The sequence below is a fragment of the Xiphophorus maculatus genome, chromosome 8, assembly GCF_002775205.1.
Source record: "Xiphophorus maculatus strain JP 163 A chromosome 8, X_maculatus-5.0-male, whole genome shotgun sequence".
NCBI classification, from domain to species: domain Eukaryota; kingdom Metazoa; phylum Chordata; class Actinopteri; order Cyprinodontiformes; family Poeciliidae; genus Xiphophorus; species Xiphophorus maculatus.
The window spans coordinates 9,177,017-9,204,905 of NC_036450.1; the positions used below are offsets into that span (position 1 = coordinate 9,177,017).

At 37.1% G+C, this 27,889-nt stretch overlaps 1 protein-coding gene across 2 annotated transcripts; it reads right to left on the reverse strand.

Moving 5' to 3' along the window:
• On the reverse strand, positions 1 to 26,734 carry LOC102227162 (sarcoplasmic/endoplasmic reticulum calcium ATPase 2). Of its 2 annotated transcripts, none has more exons than XR_002753144.1 (24): positions 26,109 to 26,734; positions 25,793 to 25,810; positions 25,606 to 25,688; positions 20,319 to 20,423; positions 19,219 to 19,357; positions 12,376 to 12,456; positions 11,610 to 11,695; positions 10,809 to 10,964; positions 10,542 to 10,683; positions 10,165 to 10,331; positions 8,427 to 8,515; positions 7,751 to 7,853; positions 7,540 to 7,671; positions 7,325 to 7,444; positions 6,307 to 6,525; positions 6,103 to 6,226; positions 5,799 to 6,010; positions 5,490 to 5,710; positions 5,199 to 5,401; positions 4,986 to 5,071; positions 4,769 to 4,902; positions 3,925 to 4,042; positions 1,902 to 3,840; positions 1 to 1,004 (listed from the first exon to the last, which is right to left on the reverse strand). XR_002753144.1 is itself a non-coding variant. In XM_005799646.2 (24 exons), exons 1-24 carry the CDS (start codon positions 26,224 to 26,226, stop codon positions 991 to 993), a joined length of 3,042 nt encoding a protein of 1,013 aa, XP_005799703.1. In that variant the 5' UTR covers positions 26,227 to 26,734; the 3' UTR covers positions 1 to 990. The 2 variants fall into 2 exon arrangements, 1 of the variants encoding a protein (XP_005799703.1); XM_005799646.2 differs by having other exon boundaries at positions 3,669 to 3,840.
• Between the last annotated feature and the right edge of the window lie 1,155 nt (positions 26,735 to 27,889).

A 27,889-nucleotide genomic window follows, 5' to 3' on the forward strand; every position in this document is an offset into this window, starting at 1 on the left:
TCAAATACTAGATTATTTTATTTACCTGAAATCACAACCTCGGTAATGTATTTACTGTACAATCATTATCAGCCTTCAGTAATGATTGACGTTTACATATGATTAATATTGTTCTTCAACCAGGTGTCAGGAGGAGGCCATACAGGGTTCCTCACATTAAATCACAGTTTTACAGCAGTTGATAAAGATAGATAATTATAGGAATGTCAAGGCAATAAGAAAAATCAAACGAGCTGTATTGCAGGTTCACTGTGAAATGAACGACAGTCTGCTAACCTAGATGCTATTGGCTAATTCATGAAATTAACTGGCAGAGTGAGTGGTATTCTCACGTTAAGTGATGGGATAAAAAAAAGATACTATTTTTAAAAAAAATGCTAAGGTTAAGCACAGTCAAGTTCAGCATGAATCAGGTATTCATGTCTAACATTGTGCAGATGACCCAAACCATTACAATAAAAAGTGATTTTACAACTTTTCTTTATCTTTCTTAAAACGCTCTTTAAGTCATTAGAGTATTATACATTAGAATCTATAAATACAAATTTGTAAAGCCTACATACAGCTGAAACGCATGCATGAATGTTTTTGTACACTGATGTACAGCTAAGACCATTCAACCCACTTTTTCTGCAAAGTGACCAATGCGACTGACGAGCTACCAATGGAAGAACTTCTTCATGCAAGGAGGACTCAGGAGGGGAGCATTTCAGGACATCCTTGCACATATAGCTGGATTATCGTCCTAATTTAGCATTTGCACACAGACGAATGTGTGACTCACTGCGGGAATTTTATTGTGTTAGAAGTTGGAGGAGAAAGGGACAACTAGCAGGATAACTGTATGCATTCTGAAAACATGTTCTTTTCACCCGTGTGTGTGTGCTGCTGGTCATCACGGTGTCTGCAGTGAGGGAGATTATGCGTGAGCGCACACTTTGTGGAAAGACGATTCCCAACTTCTTATTCTGCTCTGATTGCCAAAAGCTTTCATGAAAACTGACCTAGAAAAAAAAACAAACAAAAAAGAGAAACAGTTAGTGTGTGAAGCCTGAATGAAAATCTAACATTTTACAATGTGAATATAAGCAAGTGTCCAGAGGTGAAAAGTACAGCACACAGTGAGGTTCACAAAAGTGAGATGTGGTGAAATGATGGCATGATTACTTCCTTGCATATGTATGTTTACATATGAAGAGATCTTAGCTTAAAACACATCTAAATGAGAAAATCCTGAAATACTTCAATAGGACAGTGTGTGGTAATGTACAGGGCCTTGGAAGTTCTTACACACCTTGAACTTTTGACATTTTATCATGTTACAATCAAACTTCAATGTATTTTTATTGGGATTTAATGTGATACAGCTACTCGAAGAAACAAAGTGGAAGGGAAACTACAGTGTTAAATATGTGACATGCATTTATTCTTGCCACTCTTTATTCTGATATCCCTAAATAGTATCTAATGCAGGAAATCACATTCAAATGTCACTCAATTATCATATAAACTTAAACTCTCAGCAATTCAATCTCGGTACAAGTGCAGCCGTTTTGTGAAACCTCTGACATAAGATGATAGGTTTAGTCAGACAAAGCCAAGATGGACATTTTTAGAAAACCAACACTGGGTAGGCGTCGGAGGTCTGATCCCTCAGAAGACAACCAAGGAACACTCTAGGCAGCTGAGGGATGGAACTAAAAATTGTTCTATAAGATATCGATATTGGATCTCAGTTTCTACCACTTTACATGTATGCACTTTGTGTTGGTCTTTCAAATAAAATCCTAATAAAATACAGTAGAGTTTGTGGTTGTAACATGCTAAATATGGAATAGTTCCAGGGGTTTGAGTACTTTTGAAGGCTCAGTATGTAGTTGATGTAAGAAATGGATACTCACTCTAATGACAGGGGAGCCAATGGAAGGCATTGAAGAAAATAAAAGCACACATTTGTTAAGACAAACACAGGCAGTGAGAACAACCAGGCTTCTACCTAAAAACATGCTTTAGTTGAATTTTTCACACATGGAAAATATCCACAAATGCAAATTACTGAAGGATCTGATCCAACATCTGAACTCAGAAAAACTAAAGCATTCGTTTTTTATAAATTATTGTTATAGGAATATATGCACATACAAAAACACTGGATATGAAATGTAATAACCATGAGTCTCAAACAAATAAAGACAGAAAACACTTGATTCAAAGGGTTCATTGTGAGTGTATTTTTTCTTTTTTATAGAAAAAAAAACAACATTTAGGGTTTTGATCTGCAATCAATGTTCATTTGGACAACTTGTATTAGTATTGTAGGATAATATTTTTTTGATGTCCTTTGAATCAAACACTATGGAAATGTTAAGACAACATAAAGCATCCCCACCCAGCTCTGTCTCCACAACAAATTAAGTTAAAGAATGTCACAATCAATACAAATAAGACACATCCTTAAAAAAAGTTAAAGGGGAAGAAAGATGTTCTTCGTTTTCTGCACAAGCAAGTAGGGGGCACACCTCAGATGTTATCTTTTAGCAAGATGTGTTGAGGGAAAGCATCTCGAGATGAGCAAAACAATTTAAAAAAATGCATTTTTCATCATACTGAGGTAGCTGTGCTCTGCCCAGTGCAGAAAAACCGACTTCATTTTTAATCAATATCGTAAAAAAAAAAAAAAAAAATTATAAAAAATCCACAAAGCTACTTATGTTTTAACAAGGTGGGGTGGGCGTACACATTTAAATTTGAAATGAGAAACCACATAGAGTTCATGCTTGGTCACAGGGCATGCAGCTTTTTTTGTTTCTCAGGATTTTATTTTTCCTTTTTATTAAAGCCAAGCATCCCAAACCTTTCCCTTGTTTCTTGTCTGCCGAATGGAGCTTGTCCTCTCAGAGAGTTTTGAATTTATACTGAAGACACAATGGTTAACAGAAAGTAAATCAAGGCGGTTTTTCTAAGCCACGCTGGTTAAACAATTTACAAAGCCATTTAAAAAAAATTGCATAAAATAGTGTTCAATCTCTGTACAGATCAACTGATTTGATATCTTTACTTTTTAACGTGTTCAGGAGAAGGGGAGCCTAAACAAAATTCTCTAACAGTAGTGACGTAGGGCAGAATGCAGATAATCCTAACATTTAAAACATACCTTAAAGGCAAAATTGACAATGGAAAAAAAAAAAAAAAAAAAAAGAACTGGCAACACTATATTTACTCTTAAACCAGCAACAAAGTCCAACCCAATGGAAGTCACTTCAAAGCTTCAGCCATTCATAAGTCCTGACCCACCTCAAACAGGTGACTTAAATTTTTACTTTTTTTATATTATTTGTTGCGTTTTATGAGTTACAGTTGGTCCTTCTCGTGCACACAAGCTCACACGCGCACACACAACTCTAACTCTACAAACGCACACGCATACACACGCTAGCTAGCTAGCTATGAACAATTAGGAAGGCAGAGAGAGAAGGAAAGGAGGAGGTGATGGCAGTGGGTGAGGGGTGGAGTTGGGGGCTGAAGGAGGGGGGGAATGGAAAAAAGTTGAGGTTGTGCTCAAGTCAGTCAGGACATGAACATGTCAGCCAGGTTAGTGTCAGAGCTGTAGATCCAGAGGACCAGAGGGAGGGAAATGGCCACAAAGGGCCAGGAGATGCCCTCCATACATGCAAACAGGCAGCAGCCTTTGGAGCTGGGGAGCTTCTCCAGCTCTCTGTTGCGCTCCAGGTAGTTCCTGGCAGCGAACTTCAGCAGCTCATCAAGCAGGATGACGGGCAGCGAGATCTTCAGCACCATTAGCCACTGGGTGAGGTTAAGAGGGGTGATCTGGAAGATGATCTGCAAAAGAGAAAGAAAGAATGTAACAATAAATACACTGCTAGGGCTTTAAAACTGCAATGATACAACTATGTAATTTCGTACTGGAAGTGGCTCCACATAGAGGATGAGGAAGTGAAGGGACATGGAGAGGCAGATGGCACCCAGCAGCCAAACGTTCTCCCAGGGAGGCATCCGCAGCAGCGACTGATTCTCTGACACACTGAGACACAATAACAAAATGAGATCTTTATTAAACACTTTAACTGGTTGAACAAGATTGTATGTAATAAAGGCTTCATTCTCCTCATGAGATTTTCTGTTTATGCATAAAAACTCGCCTCGAAATAGTATTTGTACCCTTCAACACCAAACTTCAACGTACCTTATGAGACTTTATGCAACCGATCAACACAAAGTAATGCATGACTGTAAACTTGAAACTTTTACAAATAAATTTCTAAAAACTGTGGTGAGTAATTTTATTCTCCCCCTTTGCTTCAATGTCCCCTAAATAAAATCTAGTGCAAAAAACTGCCTTCAGATGGCACTAAATTAGTAATCTATTTTTAGTTCAAATACAACTGTTCTCTGAAGGCCCCTGAGGTTTGTTAGAGAATATTTATGGGTGAGATGAGGCCACAATGCACCTTTTAGCCAAAAATGCAAAGCATAAAACCGTTTGAATTCTCCAAAGTCTCTACATTTCAGATTTTAAAAAAGTTGCAAAACCATTCCCCCTTTTCTTCCCTTTCACAATGGTATGCTCGTTATGGTTGGTTAACTTCATAAAATGGCGTTAAAATAAACATATCAGTAGTTTTAATGTAAACATGTGGAAATGTTTAAAGGGTATAGATACTTTTGGATTAATCTGCTTTAAATAAGGTTAAATGTACACAAATCTTTAGACAATGTAATTATGTCTGTATGGATTCCTCAGACCAACCTGTTGAGGGCATTGCACATCTCTATAGTAACCAACACCGACAGGGCCATGGTCATGGGGTAAGGGGACTCAAAAACCTTACAGTCCAGACCCTGGTAGTCGGGGTTCTCTGGGCCACATTGCAGGAAATGGCTCTGTAGGAGGTGATTGATGATGAAAGATTAGACTTTAGAGCTGATAAATGAGGTGAACTGGAAAGCAAAGAGTTAACACCTACCAGCTGGTAAAAGGTGATCCTTGGTCCATCCTCAGCAGCAACAAACCACCAAGCAGCGGCGCCAACAGTAGCAGCTCCAACGTAACCTGTTAAGACGACACAAAAGAACCGTTGAAAAGAATTTAAGGTAAACAGAAACAACAGGCAGGTGTGCCATTAAAATATGGAGCATGGATTTGCTAAGGATTGACTTTCCATACAGTCCTAACTTACATCCAATGGCAAGGTATCTAAAGAAAAGCCATCCAGAGATGAGGGGCTCCCGAGCATTTCGTGGAGGTTTGCTCATGATGTCCAAGTCGGGGGGATTGAATCCTAAGGCAGTGGCGGGCAACCCATCAGTCACCAGGTTGACCCAGAGGAGCTGAACGGGGATGAGTGCCTCTGGGAAACCCAGAGCTGCAGTCAGGAAGATGCTGCAACCACATCAAGAATCACAGTTATATGAGAGGAAAAACATGTTTTAAATGGAGAATTGGGAGCATATTAACCCGGAATCCTTACCAGACAACTTCACCAACATTGGAGGAGATGAGGTATCTGATGAACTGCTTCATGTTGTTATAAATGGCTCTGCCTTCCTCGACTGCAGCTACGATGGTGGAAAAGTTATCATCAGCCAGCACCATCTCCGACGCAGTTTTGGCCACAGCTGTTCCAGAGCCCATGGCAATGCCAATCTCAGCCTTCTTCAGAGCAGGGGCATCGTTCACTCCGTCACCGGTCTAAACCCAACACAAAACCAGTCACAACGTCAACAAACATCTTCTAGATCGGCTGTTACAGAACACTGGAGGAACAGCTCCTTCTTACCATAGCTGTGATCTCATCGTAGGACTGCAGATACTCAACGATCTTGGATTTGTGTGCTGGCTCAACGCGAGCGAAGCAACGAGCCTTGACCACAGCATCTCTCTGTGCGGCAGGTGAGAGGTCATCAAACTCTCTGCCAGTGAAAGCCATGCTGGAAACATCGTCCTCCTCCCCAAAGATGCCAATACGTCTGCAGATGGCTACTGCTGTACCTGAAATATTGAGACACACAACGTTTAATCAGTGAGACTTTCCAAAAGTCAAGCATCTCAGACGTTACAGTTTTGTGATTTGTAAATTTTACCCTTGTTGTCTCCGGTGATCATGATTACTCTGATGCCTGCAAGACGGCAAAGTCTGATTGAAGCTGCCACCTCCGCTCTGGGTGGATCCAGCATGCCGACGCAACCCACAAACGTCAGATCAGTCTGAAAAACGAACACAGATAAAACTTTACAAAAAAATTAAATAAATAAAACACAAAGTACAGATTATCTTCCCCTCTTACCTCATATTCCACAAAGCGAGAAGAGTCTTCCAACACAAGGTTCTCTTTGTTTACAGGGTTATCTCGCGTCGCCAGAGCCAGGCAGCGCAGAGTGTCTCTGCCGGTCCCATACTCTCTGATCACAGACATGATCTTCTCCTTGATGCCAGGGGTCATCGGCACCTTGTTGCTGCCAACACGGATGTGTGTGCACCTGTCAATAACTCCCTCTGGGGCACCCTATGAGCAAAGATGGTTAAGATAGCAAAATGGACAAGAAATCTCAGTTTGTTATGAGTAAAAGATGTCTGTCTTCAGATTCCTACACGTGCTATATTTAATAATTTTAGGCATTTCCATCATTCAGTCCTTTTTAATCATCTTTTAAAAATGCAATGTAAAAAAATGCAGAAATTCATCTGAATTTAAGGTAGATAACGGTGAAGTTTTACAAATGGACCCTAGAAAAACTACAAACTGGGGAAAAAGAATGAAGGCCAGATCACAGATGGTGAATGAACACATGGTTAAATGTTCAACAGAAAAAAAAGAAGCAAATGAATGGATGCAAGATCATAAAGCCTATGAAAGGATGGATGGAAAAATGAATGGATGAATGAATAAGTGGATGGACAGATGAGAGAAACAAAAAAAAACAGATGGATGGATGATAGATCCAGGACAAATGGGTTGATTGATGGGTTGACAGAACTAAAGAATGGATGAATGAACAGCAAAACAAATGGACTGATGATGGACAGACCCTGGACAAATGGATGGATGAAGTGATCCATGAACAAACGAATAGACAACAAAATGGGCAAACAAATGAATGGATGGACTGATGGATGGACAGATGCTTGAAATGATGCATTAAGACTATAAGCAAGGGAATGCATTTTGAAAATAAATTTTTTCTTATATACTGCATTTAATTTTCTCACACAAATTCAATCTTTGAAAATACTCATCACCACCTTTGCTTATACTTTGTTCCAGGAAACATAGGAATTACAGCTTCAGTAGGAGAAGTTTTTACCTTTACAAACATCTTGCCAACAGAGGACCGTGCTTTATTTGGAGTGCAGTATACGGACATAGACTTCCTGTCTCTGGAAAATTCCAAAGTGAATTCCTTCTTCATGAGCTGCTTGATGACCTGTGATAAAACAAAAGACAAATATGAGAATTTTGGGGGGTAATTTTAAACCATTACAAAAGAAAACAATAGATATAGAGTTAAAGATTACGTACAGAGTTGCAGGCATTGGCTCGCTCAACCGTGGACAGGTTTTTAATGTCTGTATCAAACACATTCATTTTCTCCACCAGACACGTCAGCGCTGTTTCTGTGGCTTCTCCTACCTTCTCATAGACACCTTTGGTCTGGACAGAACAAACATTGATGAGTAATAAACCATTTAATAAAAAAATAACCAAAAAAACATCCAAAACAGTCACCAACCTCATTATAATCCAGTGATGAGTCATTACAGAGAGCACAGATAGTGGCCAGCTCAACCAAGGCATCATAGTGGGAGCATTTTACTGGTTTGCCATTATGATAGCTAAAGAAATTAGACAAGCACAAAAAGTAATACATCCAGGAAAGTACATCCAGCATGATTTGCCTCACTCTCTAGTGAATAACCTTAAAGGATTTTAAAGTTTCCCATTATTTCAACCGACTGCCCTACAGCTGCATTTATCTGAAAAACATCTGGGACTTATTTTGATTTTTTTTAAATCCACATATCCATATGTACAAAATTCACGGTATTTAGCAATGTTATTTTGTCTTTAAGACAGTACATTACTTCTGCCTTTAAATGTTTAGTTGAAACCACCATATTATAAGTAAACATTGTTTCTGTTTTACCGTTAGCAAGGCCTAAGCCAACTAAGCCATGCTTATGAACGCAATTGTCTGTTTTATTTTTAAAGAATGTGAAATGATTTACATGTGTGATACATTCAATTCAAGTGACGGCTTGCTAGTAGATATGCCGATATTAAGTGCATCACAATCAAGCTTCTGCCATTTTAAAACTGTATTATTGGTGCTCCTGGAAAGTACTAGACATGATAGCTGAAGATACACCTATTTGAGCTCAGACATTTAAAAGGCACTGAATACTCACACTTCTCCGTCTGGAGCGTATGTGGAGCCCGTAACAGTGAATTCCTTTAACGGACAGTGATCCCCCTCGGTTTTATCAATAATAAACATCTAGAACACAAGAAACAAACCATTTTTTGTTAAAAACTGCTTTAAAAGTTAGGTCAACACAAAAATGCTTAATAATTTACTTATTCCACCATTCAACTTCTAGGCGGATGTCAAAACTGTTTAAAAAAACAATTCTAATCTTAGTCCAGCAGGTGGCAGCCTGTTACAACACTGAACAGTGTTAAAAAAAAAAAACACACAATAAAATCCTGATCCAAAGCAAATAAAGAACAATGTGGTGGGTCAAGTCTATAAATGTCATCTTACAGGAACCTGGGTACAATCTTCTTAGTGGCATTCAGGTCCCAGAACAAACAGTAGAAAACTATAATCCCCTTAGGGGGAAACAATTAAATAGAACCGTTATAAAGATCTTTTTAAATCCACAAACTGACCATGCTATGTCTTTTTGCAGAACATTAATATTACTCTTCATTCCTTATATATATCACCATTATTTTACTATTTTAGGGGATCCTGCAACTGTTTGAGCCTGAAGTACTTCAAGCTACAGCATCTTATCCAGCAGTCAAATTAGTGGTTCTAAAAACTACAGTTGAAAGAGAATAGAGATGAAAACCAAAATATTTATTTAAAATTATGTGAAGGCTTTATGTGAGCACTATTGACTTGAGAGAGATGCAAATATCGAGGCAAGGCAGAAAGAGACACAAGGTCAGTTATGCAACTCAACTGGTTTATGCTGCTGACTAACTACTGCATGCTGATCAGGATTCTGCTGGAGCGGAGGGGCGGCGGCAGAAAAACGCATCCAGAAATATAGAAGGATTGAAATGAACTGTGCACTTAGCTAAGCAACAACCAACAAGATGAAAGAAACGGATATGATATGAAGATATTTATGCTAATTACACAGGAAAGGAAAACATCTCGTTCTGTTTTCACTCAAATACTTTAATGTGTAATGGGCCTTTCAGCCTGAGCGACAGGCACGCTGTGCTGCCAATTCCAGGAGGATGCTTAGAGACAAACATTGCCTGCAGCACATCACCACTTGTACAAAAGGGTGTTCATTTGTGGCATTTTGGTTTTTTACAAACGTTGCAATGCTATACTTTCACATGACCAACTTGAACTGGGTGAAATTAAATTGTGCTCTTTTTAGGCTCAAACAAATAAGCAGATTATTTTTTTGACTAAGTTTAGCTACTCTAGAGAAAAAGCTGCACAATTTCTTCACAAACATAAGAACATTGCTGCTTGGTATGTTGGTGTGCTTATGGTCCAGGGTGCTACACACATCTGTTTTTGTACGGACAGGTTATAAATGTATCCTACTCTCCCCCTTTTTAACTTCGCTATGACATCTTACTTTTTATCTTCATCTTTAAAGTTTTTAAACATTTCATTGATCAAACGTAAGTTCTGTATGGTGGGGCACCATCTGTATGGTGGGCCGAATATTTAAAATAAAGGTTAAATATTAATTCTCATGTGCTAATTTTTGCCTGCTAATGTGCTGAAACGTAATAAAAATTTTAGAACCAACTAACCGACTGACACTGTTCAGCATTTGTCCAATTTCTTGTTTGCTGGTGCCTGTCAAGCAGACTCCTGACTGTGGTGAGCAGTAAAACTGTAAAACCCACCAAGGACTTTCCTCTCTTCTGAAAAACTACAGCTCTTACCCGGCAGACAGACATCTGATTGGTGGTCAGCGTCCCAGTTTTGTCAGAGCAGATGACAGATGTACAGCCAAGGGTCTCCACGGAGGGCAAACTGCGGACAATAGCGTTTTTCTTGGCCATGCGGCGCGTTCCCAAAGCCAGACAGGTAGTGATGACAGCAGGCAGACCTAGAGAGGTTACAGCAGGTCCATTCAGGGGAAGAGTGTTATTTAGCTTTAAGTAAGAAAAATCTCTCACTCTAAAAAAGAGTGAGATATTCCTTGCTTTATATCTTAATAAATCTTATATAAAAAAACAAAAATTTTAGCAGTATTTTGTATGTCTAAAGAACAAAAAGAATTCCAGATATGCTGCATTATCTGTGTGACTCGGCTTACCCTCAGGAATAGCAGCGACTGCCAGAGCCACCGCAATCTTGAAATAATAGACTGCACCTCGGATCCAAGAGCCTCCATGGACCGGGTCATTAAAATGTCCGATATTGATGATCCAAACAGCAATGCAGATCAATGAGATGACCTGTGATAAAATAGTAGTTCAGCTTCAAAGATTATTATAAGCAAACAGAATGAATATAGTGCATTTTGCACAAATTTAAATGATCCAGATTAGAAGTTCTGACTAGAAAATGGATATTTGTTAACCTTTGATAGTTGCTGCCCAAACTCATCCAGCTTCTGCTGCAGGGGCGTGCGCTCCTGCTCTGTGGACGCCATCTCATCTCGGATTTTGCCGATCTCTGTGTTGCCGGCTGTGGCCACCACCACACCTACAGCTTTACCTGCTGCGATGTTGGTGCCCTGTTGAGGTTGAGAGGTGAGGTTGAGCAGTGAACACACGGATTACTAGACCAAGACATTTAAAGAACTACAAAATGGGTAAAATGTTTACTAGAAATAGCTAACATGTCAAAACGTCCAAAATCTGAGCTTAAAAAGAAAAAAAAAAGTCTTCATATACAATGAATTGCACTTTTTTGTCAAGTTAAAGCAGTTAAGACATGAGGCTGTGAATGATGACTTTGTTAAACACATAACTTGGCTTAAGTTTCTTAACTTGGCCTAGTCAAAGTTTATGCCTCTAATCAAGAATCTAACAAGCACATCTGATGTGGCAATAATTGTAATTAAAGGTGGTTCTACAAGATGGGTTGTATACAAATGCACACCACACCTTTCAGATAATTATTTGTTTAATCTTGTATCAAGATCCTTTCACATAAAATCCCAATAAAATATGCAGAAGTTTGTGGTTAAGTGACAAATTTAGGAAAAGATAAATCCCTGTGAATTGTGTTGTAAATCACTGTCTCTATTCAGAAAAAAATTGATGTGAATAAGGCTCAACAGGACAAAAAAAAGATTAAAAGACATCGAAGAGTATGGCACCTAAATGTAGTCGAAATATGTGAAATAGAACACAAGAAAATCTTCTGAGTTACTCACAGAAAAGAGCATGTTTTTTTTGTCCTGGTTGACGGCTCGTGGATCTGGAACTGGATCTGTGTGCTTGATCACCGATACAGACTCTCCTGCAAGACGGCAAAACGAGAGTTATGAGAACAGGAAACGGAGTGAGTTTCTACATAGCATAGAGTGAAGAGGTAAAAGTGGTGCCCGGCTGACATTTTAAACAGAAGTGTGGAAAAGGCTTAGCAGCTGACTGAGCGAACCTGACAAGTATCATATATTGCCCTGGTGCTGCCTTTCAAAGGCCTTAACTAATGTGTGCTTACACACTGTTTGCGTGCGCTTTTGGGAATAATCAACTGTGCGTGAATTGTAAAGCTCAAACAGAACGAGACGGGGAGCGTCTGAAAGGCGGCATGGCCATGAATGGGGAAAGAAAGAGAGGAGGAAAATAGCTCAAACACTAAAATATCCCATGGAATTTGCTACCAATTAAGGCAGCAGAGCAAGACGAGAGATTTAAAGAGTTGATTCACTACTTCTCCTGAACATCAGCCATCCTTCACTATCCTCTCCTAACCCTCTTCACCAACTTCACAGGAAAATGATGCACCCACAAATTCAGGACGATTTTTAAAATACCTTCTAATTTCTGTTCTATAGTCTCATTGATTATCATGTGTAACTAATTCAAAATAAACACACTGAACAGATACATTTTATACAGTTACATTTTAACAAAGAGATTGGCAAATCACAACGCACCAAAAGGAAATTGAAAAGGTGAGGATAGAGACTTTACCTGTAAGAATCGACTGATCTACCCTCAGGGTGGTCGACTTTATAGAAGTCAGCCTGATGTCTGCAGGCACTTTATCACCAACTGTGGACAGAAATGACACTTTTGGTACCTTGAAATTTGAGTTGCATTCATTAAGTACATAAAAAGAGAGAAATCTGAATTATAAACAGTATTTTATAACCCTTTCCAGACATTTCAATGACAAAATTTTATATTTCAATACCGTGGCAGAACCTCGTTTAAATCAAATAAAATGTGATTTACTGCAACACCCTAAATTTGAATCTAACCCCTAACAAGTCATAACTGTAAATCTAAACAAGAACCAGGGGGGAAATTAAGCAGCTACTATTAATACAGGTGTTTTAGAGCAATAATGAAAAGTTATTGTGGCTCAGATCAGGAAAAGGTTATGCTTTCAGCATTATTAATGACTAGCTCATCCCCTGCAAGAGGCTATGATACACTTCATGATATTCTATTTCCCTCACAAAAGGCTCCAGCAAGTCCCAATAAAATAAACGGAAGATGTAAACAACATATTTCAAGCTCTGCTTAAATCTAATAAGCACCAATAAAGCTGCAGACTTTTATTAGACTTGAAAGATTAAACTGTTCTCAAACTTCCTTTGGCTTCACTTCTAGCTTAGTTACAAACAGATAAATGCTGATATGCAGTGGTCAGAATTAATCGAGCATCTTTTTTCTTTAAATGTTTTCCTTAACAAAATCATAAAAACTTTAAAAAAAGATCAAATCCATAAGAGACACATGAATGATATACAGCTGAGGCCACCATTTTGATTATTGATGGCTTATATTTATAGAAGATTTCACAGAAACCAAGAACGGAAACCACCACTCTTCCACCAGAGACATTTTCCATTCAGTTAGTCATCACACAGCTTGAAAGGGTGAAGATAAAAGCAATGACTCAGAGGCTCTTTAGAGTGCGCTCTGTGGACAGTAGAGTGGTGACAGACATGTAAACCTCTGCTGTGCCCATCTGAGAGGAGAGGAAGAGAGAACGGGCTGCAGGGAAAGAAAAAAGGGGTTTAGATGAGTTTCTTAAACAGTACGCCCAAAAATGGGAAAACTATTTTTGAACATTTGAAGACATCCAGCTGGAACTAGGGAAAGGGGGAGGCTAAGAACATCTGTTTCAAGCAAGGATATCCCACTCCATCAGATGAGCTGAAATAGAAACTGTGACGTGTGATTGTGTTCAGTCAGAAGATTGTTAGAGCACGTTTTCCCCAAGCAGACATAGATTTAAGTAATAAAAACATACTTAATAACAAACCAGCGTAAGTAAACAAATGAGATCTTGATTACACAACTATTTATTTCAAAATGGTATTACTGTAATATGTGTTGCCTCCCCAATGATGTTCATGGATGGTAGGCTGTGCTACCTTATTTGGTATCGATGGTTTACTACGCATTGTCAAACTCTCTCCATCACTGATAAATCCTGTAAAAAAAACCCCAAAAAAACAGGACAGTGAGGGAGATGATACAAAGGCACTGCGGCGACTGGAAAAATTAAACAAAGCCTGTGGGAAGCGTCGCACTAAAAAGTGGCTAATTAGAAATCCTCTTACCAGTAGAGAAAAAAAGAACACCCTGCTAATTTTCCATCCACTGGGGTATACTGGGAATAGGGTCACAGTAAGTGGAGTAACCCACTTACACCGGCAATCAGGATGGTTCAGAAGCCAGACAAGATAGTAAAGGCAAATGAATCTAGCTTATATAATCCATAAATTAAGATATAGCAACATATTTAGCTTTGCAAATAAAAAGCTCAAAATTAAAAATATGCCTCTAAAAAATATGTTTTTTCAAAAACTTAGTTTTTTAAAAAGCAAAATATCAAAAATGGCTAATTTTCCACAACGGTAATGAAATTATTTTTGCAATCTTGCACAGAAATGTTCTGCACTGACCTAATTTTCAACTCCACAAGGGAGATGTTTTGCCTTTGGTCTTAAAGAGCATGCTCTTTTTAGCTCTTGTTTTTTTTTTTTTTTTTTTCCCAAATATGGGAGTGTGAATGACCTCTGGAACATGGACCTTTCCTTCTCCCTTGTGAACAAAGGATTTTATCTGCATTATCCGCTCCCCTGAGTAAGGGACAAATGTCAGGCTACTTGCACTTAAAGAGAAACCTTCCACCGGCTTGTAAACACTGGAACTGTCCTCATTGTACCACTCAGGGTAGTCAAAGATAAAGTGGCGCACAAATGGTTGACATGACTTCCAGGCCTGATGCAGAGTTCTTCACGTTATTTAAGCCACAAAAATTTTCTATGAAACTCTGATTTGGGAGTTATCCGTCCTTTAAAGCCATTTTTTTTAAATGGCAAAATAGATGGAATCCGAAAGGGATAGATGGACGGACATAGGGATGATGGATAAAAGCAGAAAGGGATTGATGGCTAGACAAATGTAGGAAAGGATGGTTGAGTATATGCAAAAATAGTTGAAGGAATAGGTAGATGGATATTAGAATAGGGACGGATGGAGAAGTGGGTGAACAAACAGACAGACCAAGTTATGGGTGGATAAACTGATGGAGGCAATTTTTAGAAAACAGAACGCCTGGAAATCCCATTAATTAAAAAAAAACAAACATTTTTTTCTTTCTATATACTTATATACATTTGGAAAATTCCAAAATGTGCATAATTTTACAACCCTTACAGAAAATTTTAACTTTAGCTCAAAATAAAATTGATTTTTATATTTTGGTTTCAATACAGTTGAGAAGTGAAAATCAGACAACTTAAGGAGGTGCATACATTACCTAGACTAAAACCTATCCTGCTACCTCAGCCTTTCATGATGTAGTTTGCCAACACCATGTGAAAATGTATATAGTGATCATTTCTTCTTATAATGAAGGGCTTGAATGTAATGGCAAACAGGCAGCAAAAAACCCTTGATGACCTTTTCAAACTCTGATAAGAGCAACTAAATGGAGCCCAACCTAGTAAAAACAACAAATTTTCTCCACATTGCATCCTGTCTGGCACACAAATATGTGGTTAGGGCTATAATAAGATAGAAAATGAACTGAAACAAATTGGATGCTGTTAGCAAAGTCAGTTTTTCCCTGCAGAAAAAAGTTTTCTTTAGAAATAAAGTATAACTTTATTTCTGTCAACAAATAATACCAATCCAGAGATTTAATATTGTATTTCTGCTGCAATAAAATTTTAGGCAGAGAGCAGCAACAGTGATTCTATTTAGATCAAAAAAGTGAGAAACCATTTGAGGTGCCTCCAGAGAGAGATCTCATATCAGATAAAAACAAATGAGAATCATCACTGAAATTGTGAATTTAAAGTATTAGAAAATTAAGTTAGACAGAGATTATGTCATAACAAGGCCATAAAGTTTGGTCTTGCTAATCTGGTTAAATCAATTTTAATCCAGGTCCTCTTCTCTCTGTTTGGATTCAGGCTGTGCAAACAACTATTTCCTCAAGGATACAAAGTAAACAACCACTGGTGGGAAAGAAATAAGCTAGGAGGCATCTGGGGACATGCTCTTTACAGAAAGTCTCTGGCTGTAAAACCTCAACATTGGTGGCCTCCGATGATTTGTTACACCACTGATACATCCACACACTCCTGGAACTGCAAACTAGAAAATTAAAATGCATAGTATGATTATACTGATTGTATACGATATAAATAAATCTTCCTGCTTACTACCACACTTTGCAGTTTGTCAATGCACAAAATAAAAGGGCAATAATGACCTTTTTAACAAATTGCAATTACAGCACTGCAATTTGAGTTCTGGGTAGAACATATTTATAACAAAGAAGGTTTATATATATATATATATATATATATATATATATATATATATATATATATATATATATCTGGAAAATTGCAAATCATGCAATAAAACTTATCAGTTTATCTTTAGTCATAATTTTTCTGTTCTTAATGAGGCAATATAGAAAAAAAAAATCAAAATGCTCTAGGTCAGCAACTTTGTGCTACATTTATAACCACATACCACAGATAGATTCATAAATGTCAACTATCATCATTTCTAAACATACAGTGCATTCATTAAACATTCTCCACACACAGCAACACATTAACATTTTTTCCCACAAATATTTAAAAACAATACTAAAAATAAAGAAATAATATGGATTTAAGTATTTACAGTGTTTTCTTATGAAGCTCACGGTTGAGCTCAGGCACATCCTGCTTCTACTAACCATTTTTGAGATGTTTTAATGGCATAATTCAGTCCACCTTTGGCAAATTGACTTTGGCACATTTCTGGCTCTAGGTAAAATAGAGGGAAAAATGAATGAAGCAATGTGCTGAGACCTCCTGGATGAAAACCTACTTCAAAGCAATCTTGACTTCAGACTGGAGAGACGATTCATCTTTCAGAAGGACAACGGAGTGGCTTCAGGACAACTCTGGGAATGTCCAAGAGTGGCCTAGCCAAAGCCCAGACTTGAAACTCCAGCTTGTCTGGAAAGAGCTGAAAATGACTATCGAACCAATATTTCCCCATCCGACCTGATGAAACTTGAGAGATTCTACTAAGTGATATGGGGTAACTTTCCAAAGACAGGTGTACTGGGCTTGTAGCATCATAATCAGACGACTCGAGGCTGTAATTGCTACCAACAGGACATTAACAAAGCCTTGAGTAAAAGCTCAAGACATGGGATGCCTTAGTTTTGTATTTTTTAAATATGTTTGCTAAAATAAAAGAAAGCATTTTTCTCATTAGGGGGTGCTGTGTGTAGAGTTTTGATGGGAAAAAATACACTTGGTCCATTCTGGAAAATTGTTGAGATACAAAACATTGAAAAAAGTGAAGGCACAAAATCTGACAGCATTAAAAAATGTCTAGGCAAAAAAGGACAAATAGCACTTTAATATTTCTTGTCTTTCTGAAACATTTTCTGGATTTGTTCTTGGAATTAGGCACTGCCAATACTACAGTCCTGATTTTTTTAAGTGGCAAAAAACCTATTGCACAAATAAAGTGGGGGGAAAAGCCAATACACATACCTGTGGAAAATAACTCACATGGTCTCTACAGTAGAGTTACCTGAATTTGTGGAAACACTGAGCTTTGATTCATTTCTGGCTCGAGTACAAATTGAAAATTAATTCCCAAAAGACTGAATCAAAGTGAATCTAAACCCTCCATCGATCACCTTAGCTGAAGCTAGATACCAGCAGAATTTCAATCAGCTATTTATCCATGTAATGTTGACATACTCCATTTGTGTGAATTTCATCAATTACTGTAGAAGAATTTGACAAACACTGCAGGCAGCTCTCTGCTCCACTTAGCAGGACAGGTTTACATCAGGACCCAAGCAAGCATTCAATAATGTTTACATATAATCAGATTAGATGTCTGTCTTTACATGATTGAGAAATAGTAGCACCATAATGCAAAAATATTTTATTAGGCTTCAAAAGGCTGAGCAGAAGAGGCTTGTTTACTGATTCAGAAAAGAAAATATGCATCTATTAGTTCCTGAAGGGTTACATAATAGTGCAGAGAAATTGTTATTACAGTTACTGTTTATTGAAGAGCAGACTGATGTGCTTACAGGCAATGGTGCACTTACAACCTGTTAAACCTAAAAACAACAGGACCAACCACTAAGAATAATCAGCTTTACGAAACTGGAAAGAGGCCAAACAGTTCAGTTAGTAAGACAGTAATGAAAACATTTTTTTAAGCACAGCAAATTAAGCATTAAAGTAAGGAAATATTTATTTTCACGGAAAGAAAAACAATTAAAGGGAGTTTGAGAGAAAAAACTATGATACACTTCACTTAAAAGCTTCTTGGTTAAAAGAGACCTAAACAACCAAACAAAAAAATGAGAAAATCAGAGGAAAGGGAGTAGTGACGCAAAAGCCATAAACATTTGCGGCCCAGTTCGAGCTGAGGTTAGCCAAGAAATGGTCAGGAACAGAGTGAGCCTTTGCTCTTGTAGTTCTTTACATGTACTGAACAATTGTTATCCTAAAAAACAACATGGGCAATGAGTAAGATGAGTCCACAGCTCACTCACTATGTGTATAAGCTAAAAACTTTGGAAGGAATTTGGAACACTGCAAGGTCACCAACAGGAGCAGTGCGCCAAATTACAGCAATTTACATGTTCTTGGCATTGGCCAGAATAAGATACTAATTATATGATAAATTGAGAACAAAAGCCACAGTTTACTATTAATATTTAGCTTTTGACACATAGACCTAAATTTAGAAAAAACATGCTAAATTTGGTAGCGGATTAAGTGGATATTGTGCAGTGGTAACATTTTTGCTCTTCAGCTCTTCTCAGATTAAGTTTAACAATCTGATATTATTTGGATAATATCCAAATATTATCAGGCTATCTGCTAGGACAACTTGCCTACAGTCAGTTGTATAATCGAGAAACTACATAGCTTGACAACTGTGGTTTTTAAACAGCATTACCTTAACAAGAGTAGTGGGAGGCACTCCATTAGTTACCACACTACGACTAATTATTCTGGAAATACCTACACACCACCAAAATAAACTACAGAGCAGTTTAGGACCTTCATTTCATCCAACTGACCAGCAGTGCATAGCAACAGATGGGGGAGGGGCAACATTGTGTTACTTTATGCTTCATTAAGCTGAAAAAAAAAATAATAACAATTAACTACTCTATTGCTTAGAAAGACCTAAAACCATAAAAACAAACATTTTGACACTTTTGAAACTGCAACTGTTTCAAACTTTGAAAAATCTCAACACTAAAAACTTGTTAATTTATAGCTAAAATTTTAATCTTACCAGCAACTTCCACGATGTCGCCAGGCACAATGTCCCTGGCTTTGATTCTCTGAACGCTTTTCCTGTCCTGGCGATACACCTTCCCCATCTCTGGCTCATATTCCTTCAAAGCTTCAATGGCATTTTCTGCATTTCGCTCCTTAAGGGTAAAAATTATTTATATTAAAAAAAGGTGAAAAGATGTCACACAAGACTAAAGCTAAGTACAAGGTCAGACAGAAATGACTCTTCTTTGCTAATTTCTAGAATTATTCAGAACAGCACTTTTCAAACATTCAAAACAAAGTCTGCAAACAAGGAAGGAACATCGAAACAATAGTTTTTGATAAAACAGTTCAAGTGGTGACAAGGTGATATTATAATGGCAAAACATTATTGTTTTGGTTAATCACACATTTACATCAAAGTGCTATTTGTTTAACCTTTCTAGTATAAATATCAAATTTTTTTTTGCCTGCCTCTTTCCAGTATTCATGTCAGTCAAGGTCCCAGGTTGCATAATGGACAGGAAGTTCGTTGGTAAATACTACAAACCTACATAATGATATTTTAAATGGGTAAATTACAGCTTACCATTTAAACATAAATTTTGTAGGTTCTTAACATACATAAAGTGCTCTTTGTTAATAAGCGAAGACTAAAATTAACTTCACAAGGCAATGCTGGAGAAATAAACTGGCACACCAGGCCTCCTCTTTGATCTAGAGCACTATTTTACTTGAACTATTTGGATTATTCTGCTGGCTCTTTGAGTTTTTCCACAGGGATCTTTATTAATGCAGCAGTTTCACAATGGCTAATCTTTAAATAGCTTGTTAGATTAAAAAAAATATGCATGGTACTTAATAAAATATTTGGGTATTTATAATAAATATTCAATCTTCATATACACATAAAAAAACATTACTAATATTCAAATCTGTATCAAAATGTTTTGGTGAATTTTTACAGCTAAGCTTACTTCAGCTTCCCATTTTCAGATGACCAAAAACCCAACTAAGTCAATTTGTAGCAGTATGAGTATTCATATACAATTGTAATAAATATGAACCAAAACTTGGACTCTGGGCATCAGAAATAAGAATGTAATGTGTGTTTACCTGCCAGACTCCTACGATGGCATTTGCTATGAGAATAAGCAAGATAACAAAAGGCTCCACAAAGGCTGTGACGGTTTCTTCTCCCTCTTCAAACCAGGCCAGAACCTGCATGTGAAAAGGAAAGAATGAATCAGAAATGAAATGCGCAGTAAAAGAGTTTAAACGAGAGACCATGTGAGCCCTGAACATTGTGGCCTGAGACATTAGCATAATCTGTACCATTACAGCCTTCAGGATGGCAACAACAAATATGTGCTTTACATTAAAATGCAGCAATAAGGAATAAATTGAGGTTATACGGTGACATGCAAATAGGAAGAAATTTCAATTATATTGACAATATAACAATTTCTTTCTTCAGGGCCCCATCTTTTATCATCTAGTCACAAATATATTGCTTTAAGTTCTAAAGCAATATATTTGTGACTAAGAAAAATTCAATTTTTTCATTTCACCCTACAATAAATTAATCCAACCAATTTTGAGGTTACTGTACAATCAGATGTGGTCTAAGTTGGGATATGTTTTTCTAAACACATCTGGTGGGAAAACAAAATACCACTGATTTCAAAATTGACTATATAACAAATTAGCAAGGCTTCTGGGAATATGGATTTGTTTATAACTTGACATCACTGAAAATTTTATAGATTTTGTGTCCAACACAAAAGTTACATAATTCCGCATAGATTGTCAGCAGCTGGGTCAGCAGCTGGAAGTTGACTTTGTGGTCAGTTCAAGGTTGACAACATGAGGAGACAGCAGTGTCTCAACCACTGTCAATGACTATTTATGTGTTTTGATGGACAAGAGCCTTGTTTGTCTTAAACTTGTTACTGATAAAAACCCAAACTAACATTTGAAAACGTTATGTACATTTCTTCATACATAAGAGAATGACTATATTGTAGCAGAAAGAAAACTATGGTTCCATGTTAATCAAAATGTAACATCTTTCACATCACAGAAAACTCAGATGTAATGTTACCCTATTTTTCTGCTTAAATGATTACCCATCTCATTGATTTTAAACCATTTTTGTCAATTATTGATAACACAAATGCAGTTTATTTAGGGGAAAGTTGAAGCCAAATGTCAAAAATAAAGAAGCAGGGAGATTCCACTATGTTACTAATTATCTTTCATTGCCATACAAGCAAAACCTTGTCTTTTAACTTCCATTAATATCTGCAAGATATTAGAGGACAACATGTAAATGAAGATCAAGCAGCTTCTTCTCTTGCCAATATTACAAACTGGGCCAAGTCTGGATATGTGAAAAAAGGAGCAGGAACTACTATCTCCTCTTTTAGAATCTGTGCCAGGAGCAGAATGTGTCAAATAAGATGTCAAGTGCCTGAGTCTTTTCCTACTGTAGCCTATTTAAATTCTTCTGCTTAAAATCCAATTTCTATTTCTATCATTTTATACATGTTTTTTGTTTGCCAGTTTCTTCTACAGAGCTGAAATATAAATGTTAACATTTGTACATAATTTAACTATTGCTATGTACAGTTGTGTTAAGAAACGGACTCTGCAGATGTGAGATGACTAAAAGCAAACAAAAATACAACTCACAATTTATAGACTTTGAAATCAAAGATTATTCTATGTCTTAATGAGTCAGGGGTGCCCAAAGTCGGTCCTCGAGGGCCGGCATCCAGCATGTCTTAGTTCTCTCCCTGGTTTAATGCACCTGGATCCAATAATTACTCATTAGAAGGCCTAAGAAGAACATTGACTTGCTAAAAATGTTGTTACTACCACCAGGGAGAGAACTAAAACATGCAGGATGCCGGCCCTCGAGGACCGACTTTGGGCATCCCTGTAAGCCATTGAGCCAACAGCCAATTCCTAGAGTTGAAAATGACTGAAGGGAAATAAAGCTATCAATGAGTCTAACATGATCTACGCAGGGAAGTGTCACTCACTCAGAAACAAAAACACTATCCATTTCACCTGTTGACACTACTATGTTGCATTTAGGTGACGTGATTAGCTAATCCTGAAAATAGGCTTGGGTCCATTACTAGTCTGAAAGGAATCCACTTTCTCTGGATTTCTTTTAAAGAGAATCCAAAGAACGCAGTAAAAAAAAAAAAAAGCATTGCCATCAACTGTTGCTGCACGCTGCCAGTTAGCTGGTTGCAAGAAAACTACTTGTTTCACTTGGTTGCAATACAGAAAAAGTCTCCTGTTTGAAAATATTTCCGGTTATGAAACGCCATCGGTTATCCTACTGCTGTAAACCTCTCCTACGATGTATCCTTGTGATAGGATCTAAACACCAGCCGAAACAAGCTAGAACTCACTCTCTGGATAAAAAGGTTTACAGCAGATTAAATGTGACTCCATGTGTTGGCTTCACGTCTGTATTTACACAACACATTTTCATGTAAATACAATATGATAAAACTGATATTTTCACTCACTTCTACTGTGAAGTTCTTATTCTGCACATTGCTGCAGAACAGTAGCACATTAAAATCTTAAACTAAACTGACCTCTCAAGAATCAGTTTCTTTCATTCTCCAACATCCAAGGACATAACCTGCTGCTTACTGGTACGATATAATCAGCACTGAAGGACGTTGAAGTGGATACATCCACTTCTATATTATCACAGCTGCTCTCCTGTCATTTTGTGTCACTAGAGAAGAGTCTGGATATGTTTTTTGTCCAGTTTGCACTAGATCACAGCTCTTTCCGAGGTGTAATCTGAAATCTATGAGGAAATTAGTATATTTAAGGAACAGGTTGAAGGATAAAAAAATTTTATGCCGAAGAATAAAACAGCCAGCACTCATCTCAGTTATATCATGATCATACGGCAGCCTGAACATCCCTCAAATGTTGCTAGCCATATATAGTCAGTAGATTCAGCTATTCATTAACTGAAGTGCTGGTTACTTATGATTAAACCCAATATGAACACAATAAACTCAGAGCAGAGTCATTAAATAAAGCACACCTGGTATTTAAATCATCTCTGCCTCAGTGACTCACAAAAGAAACAGCCAGGAAAACAAATCTGAAGAAGAATTATACAGAATGAGTTGAGCAAACGCCAGTCCTCACTTCACTTTTGGCCAATGTCCAGACATAGTAGAATGGAGGGGCAGGGATTATACTAGGAGTGTAGAAACGGGAAGCTGGCACCTAAAAGTCAACATCTCCACACACTTTACTACTTCGATTTGACAAACTATGTAGCGCCAGTGAATAAAGGGAAAACTGTTTATTAAGGTAGAAGGAGGAGTACTCAAATTTTTAACGTCAGATTTATCACCCATTTTGTTCCTGTTTACATTGTGCCTAATTCATATTGTTCCACACCAATATATACATTTTGTAGATAAAATCCAACCAGTTTTAAATATTTGAAACTATTTTACTAAAATTTAATCAAAATGAGCAATAAATTTTTTTCTGGCAGCTACAATGCTCCAGGTGTTCATTTTAATGCATCAGATCATTTTCACTTGAATTTTTTTTATCTTCTTCAATAAAGGAAAAAAAAAACATCTGCTTAATCTTTCTAACTCTGGTTGATATTTTGTAGAAATTTATAACATTAATAATTTCATAAAACAAATGTATAGTAATAACCTGAATCTTAAATCATAAAAACACTGATAAGAGTTTAAGAACATTACATAAAAAAACACACACACTTTAAGTTTTGAGTGAATTACATGCTTTGGATCACAATGCATCAAATTAAATGTACAACTTGTTTTTTTTGTACAAATGGAAATATAATGTTAAACACTAAATCCTCTGTCTTTAATTGCCCAAGAGATTATTTTAGGAGGTACATATAAGGTTCAAAGTTAGGAGGTAGTAACGGATACTAATGTGGCTTAATGTTTTCTTATAATTTTTTCATTTCTTTGAATAGTGATTTCTCATGTTTTGAGAATATGAATATGCCCAAGTTGTAATATAAACCACTGTCCTTTTCTCAGATGCCACAGATAGATGAGTAAGAAAATGTTTCTTTTCTTATAAACTGATATTGGGTTGAAAGTGTGAGAAAGGACAACCTTTATCAATATTTAAATATGTAATACCATGGGAGAGATTTCATAAAGACATTTAAGCTACGTGAGGTTTTTTTGCAATTCCATACTGTTCCTTAGAAATGACGTGTACCCATTTCGAAAACCATTGTTTTAAAGTCAGTTAATGTAGTATAAGGTTAGTAAATTTATATTTTAGTGAAGACCACCTTCAAGCAGAAGGTTGTTCAAAGACATGTTTATCATAATATGGTTAAGAAACACTCATGGTATTAGAAAAATTATTGCTACTGCTGAAAACTCTGTTGATTATTAAGGTTAGAATGTTATATATGCCATATTTTTACAGCTTTTATACTATTCCAGAATTAATTAGGTTTGAATAATATGCCCTACTGACATTCAGTTGTTTAGCAAGGTAAAACAAGCTGATATTAGTCAATTGATTATTTTCATAATAATCTGAATGACCAAGAAACTAAACATCTAACATCTAAATGACAGAGAAACTGTTAGGTGATGATTGAAGTCAATAGGAACAAAATAATTTTTTCATGCACAAAATGGGAATGGGCGAGCATGAAATGGTCAAGGAGTAAACTGAGCAAACTTACCTGTTGCCCTGATTTTGTGAAGTATTGGATCAGGTAATGTTTTACAAGTTTGCTTGTAAAACAACAGCTGCACTATAAATATAACAATTGTTTCATACCACATTTGAATGGGTAAAAAAAAAACAAAGAAGGAAAAAAACCACAGTTTGCACAAACATGTCATGCCAACATATCAATTAGCACCCACCAGGAAGCCATGTCATTCCCTTTACGTCAACTAGCAACTTATATGTACTATTATCTACTCACATGCTGCTGTAAGGACTTGTAATTATGTTTATGTTTATTTAATATTTTCAAGCAGGAGGTTTATCAGTTATTTGACCTCATCAAGGGTTGTAATCACTCATATTCCATAAAAATCAACTAGACAGAATCAGAATCACTATCAATAAAAATCAGGTGTAAGGAAAACTGTTTAGAGAATAATTAAATCCATTAATACATACAATTATCCAAGTACAAAATGGTTTCTTCATGTGGGCAAAATGTTATTGTGTGGGTAGCAAATGTCAAAGAAGCATATTGACCAGCAGCTTTGATGTCACACATGAAATCCTGGATAAACTGCTTGTGTTTACATTAGCTGATCCATTATAGTTCTCAGAACACAGCATAAGATAACTGAACATCAAATTGTGGTATACTTACAAAGGATATACAGGCAGCAAGTAAAAGGATCCTCACAAGCAGATCTTCAAACTGTTCAATCACCAGCTCCCAAAGAGATTTGCCTAGAAAGAATGAAGATTAGTGAATTAAAGATTTCTATAAAAAAAAACAATCTAAAAAAGGATTTGTAGTAAATTTAGGGTAGATCTTTAAATTGTCTTCATACCCTCCTCCGCTGGCAATTCTGCAGGACATCCATCCCATCGAGGCCACAAGGGAGAGAGATGGAAAGGCAATTAGCTAAATGTGATTTACTTGTTGCGGGGTATTGAGTGTGTTGATAGTACTTCACATTAATATCAGCAAATCAATTTATTGCCAATACATTAACGTATGTAATGTCTTACAATATTTCAACATCACACTATGACATCAACAAGCTTCCCTTTTCTTTGGCTTGTCATTACATTATGGCCCACACATGAGCCGGGTAATTAGCCTGTTCTTGCTTTCCAATAAACACATTACGCTTAGCATCTTACCGTTAGGTCCAAATCGCTCCCGTTGTTTCTTTACCTCCTCTAAACTCAGACCTGTGCTCTCATTTACGTTGAAAAAGCTGAAAACTTCCTCCACCGTCTTCGTGTGTGCGTTGTCCATGGTGAACGGCCACTCGAGAACACAGCTTGTTCCCTCTGCTCCTAACCTTTAACCGGGCTCGGTTCCTGTTCCTCCACCCGGTGTTTCCACACTCGTTTAAAAAGAAAAACGAGCGAAAGTCCACAGTGAGGAGCGTAAGCTGCCAGGTAGTTGTACACGGGACAGCGTGGGACGCAGGTGTACGCCGAGAGCGAACGAATTAGCGGGTCGCTTTGCTAACCAGAAGCTAACAAGCTAAAGCTACGTTGCCTCAGCTTGAATTCGCCGGCTGTGTTCCGCTAGCTCTTTGGCGATACCGTTCAACAAGAATTTATATCACCACCAGACCAGTTGAAGACTATCACGCTCGCCCGCTCGTTTTAAAGTCGGTAAATCCTCAAACAGTCTTTCTAAATAGGTAATTTAAACATGTGTTTGAGTTGCGGCTTGGCTGCTCTCGCCCGCTGCCAGACTGTGTGTTGTGGAATCACCAGGGTTGTGATCGGCACCAATCGCGTTTCTTCGTCGAATGCGGAGTTCAGTGTCCGCATGTGGAATCTGCTCATTGGTTGAACAAACCGGACGTCCTACTTTCTCTGTCCACGATGAGATTGCTGTTCGTTGGGCTCTATCTTGCGTCATGGCCACATACAGCTCAGACAGCGTTCATGGTCTGAACTTTTTTTAAGACAAAACACTGTTAATATTAACAATGTCTAAAATACTGACTGGTTGTTTAACTGATACACTATCATTTAACAAATACAAAGGTAAATATGAATTTAATGTTAGATAAATTATTTAGAGGGCTCATGTTTATTTATGTATTTATTTATTTCCAGTTTATAATTGTATCTAATTATTTGATAAATTGCTCACTTTGAATCGACACTGCTACGAACTTAATGTATACAAATAATAGATAGGAGTATTTTAATCTATTACATTTGTTAAATTCCTTTCTTTGTTGAGACAATGTGAATTATATTCTTCCATTCAATGTCAGACTATCATAAAATTGATATTTAACACTATGGCGTGCATAAAATAAGTAGTGTATGACTGAATTTTATTACTGAATTACGTTTATTTTCAGGAGCAGCTTTTGTAGTTGAGGGAGATGGACTTTACCCAACTTTTATAAGGAGAGAGTCAGATTACACACTAGGCAATTTGCTAGGTCATTACTGAGCCAAGACCCTGGGACAAACAACAAAAAACTCACATTCGTATTATTAGTACATTTTTTAATAAGAATATAAAGATGTTTGTCCCACTATATTCATTTACTTAATTCTTTTTTTTTTGTTTGTTTGCTTTTAACCAAAAATATTTGGTAAGAGTCACATTTTGTGGCTACAATATGCTAAATATGTATACTGAATGCTTTTCTTGTATTTGTGTTTCTACCTAATGTTTCTGCAAAGCAACATTGTCCTAAAATGACTGTCTAAAATGCTGTTGTATTTTTTTGTTTATCTTTTTTTACTTAACCATGACACTCATGGTAACTGGATTGCAATTCTACAGGTGATCTTAACAAATTGTTATAAAATAAGATCTTGCCCCAACAGTCAGCTGCAGTTCTGAAGTCAGCATGGCTGACTTCAGAGTTTGAAGGTGTCTGATTTGATTTGCAAATTCACCACTTCAAATGTAAAAGTTTCTTATGGTAGCAAACTGA